We start from the raw sequence: 4,052 nt of genomic DNA, 5'->3' as shown, positions 1-4,052 counted from the left end.
CCATATTTTCACAGGGTAAATTTTAAAAGAAAATTCTCTCCGTGTAGAAGACTAGGGCCAATATTACATGTGTCCGTCTTTTATCGTACGACGAATTTTTCAAGCGCGTTAATTAGCTGCAAGACAGAAATTAGATCTTAAACCTCTTTGTCCTACAACTAATCAACAGGTTTGAAAAATTAGTCGTACGATAAAAAACGGACGTATATAATATTGACCTAGCACGCTAGTAAAATAAAGCATTGTTTCAATCAGGTCTAAAAAAATCAATGATAAATTATTAAAAATATGACCGAGATTCTGCATTATCTATAGATCCTTCGTTCGCGATCACGCAATTAGACGCATCCAGGCCAGATGTCACTGTCGTCGAGTTCATCATACAAAGCGTACTCTTTGTAATTCATCTATTCCCCGACTGTTACGGCCAACGACGAGCGACGAGTGGTCGGAATACGCCATGTTTGTGTTGCAGCCAGCGTTGTAGGTGGTGTGCGTGGTGCGGGGTACGCGGGTATACGTGTTGTTTCGCTTATTTTTTTTCTCGCGTGCAGTACCTTAATGCTCGGCCGTTTATTTACGTAGCGTCGCGACGCAGTGCAGAGCACGGACTACAGAGACCGATCCGCGTTGCCGCCGATCCGTCGCGACGAGGAGTGCAGTGAACGGCGAAACACCGCGCGGTGATCCTATCGCTGTAGCCGCGCACGCAACGAGGGTGATCGCGAGATCTTGGACGCACTCGCGACTCGCACGGCTAGATGCAACCCTCGTTCCTGCGGAGGTTGTTTACGGGTAGGCCCGCGCCGTCGTAAGCCGCGTGGTGCGCGGATTTCCAGGAACGCGACGTACGTCGTCGTCGTCGCCACTTTGTCAGCGACCGCAGCGCAATTCGACGCACCACGCTATGCCACGCTAGACGCGTGCACTTGTCCCGTGTTTTATAACCTGACAACACAAGCCGATTATTCCATCCTGTGCGTCTCACGTTTATCATGCGGTTGCATCTTTGACGAAATATTGTCAAGCGGTAAGTCCTCGGTCACGTGCATGCGTCGCCCGACTCTTTAGCCTTTGTCTCGCTTTCGTTTCTCGCTTGGCCTTAGCAACACGCGACGCGCCATCCATTGTTTAGATAGAATCTTTTATCATCGCAAGGAACTCGCTGGCCTGAGTGCCTTGAAATAAAGCACTTGGCTTATATGCGCATTGAAACAAAGATCGCTCTTATCTTAAGATTCTGTTATTGATATTTTCTGCAGATAATGTTCGCTATATTTTTTATATGTCTGCTATTTGTTCTAGAAACATGTAAAAACGATGAAAAATTATACTATCATTGGTACAGATTTTATTACAATGTGGTATCTGTTTACAGGTGTATACTTAATTGAAAAGATATCAAAATGTGGCCGGTACAAAGTAATAACAATTCTAATCCAAACTCTGCGTCAAATGAAAAGAACAATTTACGTACTCTGGGGATGACATCGGCCATCAGCGTAGCTGAACCTAAACCCATGGACATCTCCAGAACCAACGAATTGAAGGAGGCCCTGAAACCCTACAATGTTTTTGAATCTGAAGAAGAGTTAAACCATAGAATGGAAATTTTAAGGTATATCTAACAAATTGTCTATAATTGTTTACGTAATATATATGGTTTGTTTTCTGTTCCTATGTATGTGCACTAGACTGTTCTAGAACTTTCTTTCTCACTTTCGACATATCAAATGTATATCTATCTCACTTTAAGTTCTAAAAGTGTACACTAGTTTAGCCACAGAAAACAGACCTATAGTTATAATATTTTGATAACTGATAATAGTTAATATTTTATTGATAATGAAAGTATGACTATTAACTATTAAAACCTGATTATTTTTGTAGTAAACTGAATGCATTGGTTAAACAGTGGATAAGAGATACGAGTATAGCTAGAAACATGCCACCTAATGTGGCCGAACAAGTGGGTGGTAAAATATACACGTTCGGTTCATATAGGTTAGGGGTACATCACAAAGGCGCCGACATTGACGCATTATGTGTTGTACCGCGTCATATATATAGACAAGATTATTTTACGTCCTTTTTCGACTTATTGAAAATGCAGGAAGAAGTTACAGATTTAAGGGTATGTAATGCAAGAAAATAATATACGTAATACTACTGCATGCCTTATATTAAATATATTTGTCTCTTCAGAAGAAGCTCTTGTATGTGTGTGGTATTGTATTATTTGATTTATATAATTAAATCTTTTATAAATTATGTTTTCTTGTTACATATGTATTTAAATATATTAATATTCAATAAAAATACGTTTGTATGGTAAAAGAAAATATGTATGTTTATTTATAAAAGATTGGATAATTAAGAAATATATATGCATACAATAATCTTTAATATATATTTAATACAAATTTAATATTTGTGTAATATTTATCACATTGTAGGCAGTAGAAGAAGCCTTTGTACCAGTTATAAAAATGAACTTTGACGGCATAGAAATTGACATGCTATTTGCAAAGTTAACTCTTAAAGAAATTCCAGATTCAATGGTTAGTAATATTTTATATTTACACAGAAAAGAATTCTACAAATGTTATGTCTTACAATAAATTTTTATAAATATAGGATCTCAGGGATGACATGCTACTAAAAAATCTTGATCAGAAGTGTGTCAGAAGTCTTAATGGATGCAGAGTGACGGATGAAATACTACGTTTAGTACCTAATATAGAAAATTTCAGATTGGCTCTAAGAGCTATAAAATTATGGGCAAAACGTAAGATATAACACTTAATTTAATATTGTTTTATAATGATTAATACATAACATGTTGGTTATTTTTTTATTTTTAGGACATGGCATATATAGTAATGTCTTAGGTTATCTTGGTGGTGTATCTTGGGCAATGTTAGTCGCTCGAACGTGTCAGCTTTATCCCAACGCCGTGGCTGCAACTCTGATAGAAAAATTTTTCCTTGTATTCTCTCAATGGAAATGGCCACAACCGGTACTTTTAAAACAACCTGATAATGTCAATTTGGGTTATCCAGTTTGGGATCCAAGAGTAAGAATTATAGTTTTTATATTTTATATATAAATAAATATTTTAAATAATACATAATTCCAAGAGTAAGAATTATAGTTTTTATATTTTATATATAAATAAATATTTTAAAAAAAACATAATATCAAGAAAATAATATTATAATGAAATTTTTCCGTATATATATATAATGTATTATTTTTGTTTTAAACACTGTACTTTTTTATTTATTTAAGGTAAATGTAGCAGACAGATATCATCTAATGCCAATAATTACACCAGCATATCCTCAACAAAATTCTACTTTCAACGTGTCTGTATCGACCAGAACCATCATGCAAGAAGCGTTTGAAAACGGACTGGCCATAACGGAAGAAATTATCATGGGTAAAGCAACGTGGGACAAGTTGTTCGAGCCGCCAAACTTTTTTGGCAAATACAAACATTATATTGTATTGTTAGCCAAAAGTTTAAGCGCGGAAGATCAACTTGAATGGTGCGGCCTTGTCGAGTCAAAAATACGACATTTAATAGGTAACAGATCGAATATGATGATACATTTACAAAGAATGTGTATTATTTCTCCTTATATAAAATTTATTTCTTATCACTTGATATTTTTACTCAACATTTGGAATACAAATTACTATTGTGAAAACCGAAATAAATTTAAATGTAGTTAATTTAATATACACTACTTGAGACAATAGATTAATATAACATTGTTGTGTGTTGTGTGTTTTGTGATGTCTAAAACTTATTTAAATTGATTCCTTAAAAAATAATGAGATTCTAATTATTTAACATTCTATATTTGTTGCTTTTTTATTGTCTTGTTTTATTTTGTTACCATAGATAACACTATTGAATATAAATCAGCAAAAATATATGTTAACAACTAAAACAAAATATAAAATTTTTCAGGAAATTAAACAATTATTAGTTTTTAATCTATGTCTCGTAATAGTAAAATTATTTTTATACATATTTATTATTT

General features: G+C 34.4%; 1 protein-coding gene across 3 annotated transcripts in view; it reads left to right on the top strand.

Annotated features, from left to right (window-relative positions):
* The first annotated feature begins 344 nt into the window (after window positions 1-344).
* Window positions 345-4,052, top strand: part of hrg (poly(A) polymerase hiiragi) — a 9,354-nt gene continuing 5,646 nt past the window's right edge. For 2 of the 3 annotated variants that reach the window (XR_001940599.1, XM_018522082.1), the window contains exons 1-7: window positions 345-1,030; window positions 1,379-1,618; window positions 1,891-2,134; window positions 2,457-2,561; window positions 2,638-2,788; window positions 2,865-3,076; window positions 3,292-3,589. Coding sequence is in view for 2 of the 3 variants with exons in the window: in XM_018522082.1 (XP_018377584.1) it covers window positions 1,407-1,618; window positions 1,891-2,134; window positions 2,457-2,561; window positions 2,638-2,788; window positions 2,865-3,076; window positions 3,292-3,589 (1,222 nt within the window). In the remaining variant the exon portion in view is untranslated. The remainder of the gene's footprint in view (window positions 1,031-1,378; window positions 1,619-1,890; window positions 2,135-2,456; window positions 2,562-2,637; window positions 2,789-2,864; window positions 3,077-3,291; window positions 3,590-4,052) is intronic. The other variant, XM_018522083.1, reaches the window with a different exon arrangement.

The sequence above is a fragment of the Trachymyrmex cornetzi genome, unplaced genomic scaffold (assembly GCF_001594075.2).
Source record: "Trachymyrmex cornetzi isolate Tcor2-1 unplaced genomic scaffold, Tcor1.1 scaffold127, whole genome shotgun sequence".
Classification (NCBI taxonomy): Eukaryota; Metazoa; Arthropoda; class Insecta; order Hymenoptera; family Formicidae; genus Trachymyrmex; species Trachymyrmex cornetzi.
Note: the sequence above shows the minus strand (reverse complement) of the source record. Positions and strands in the feature narration are given on the sequence as shown.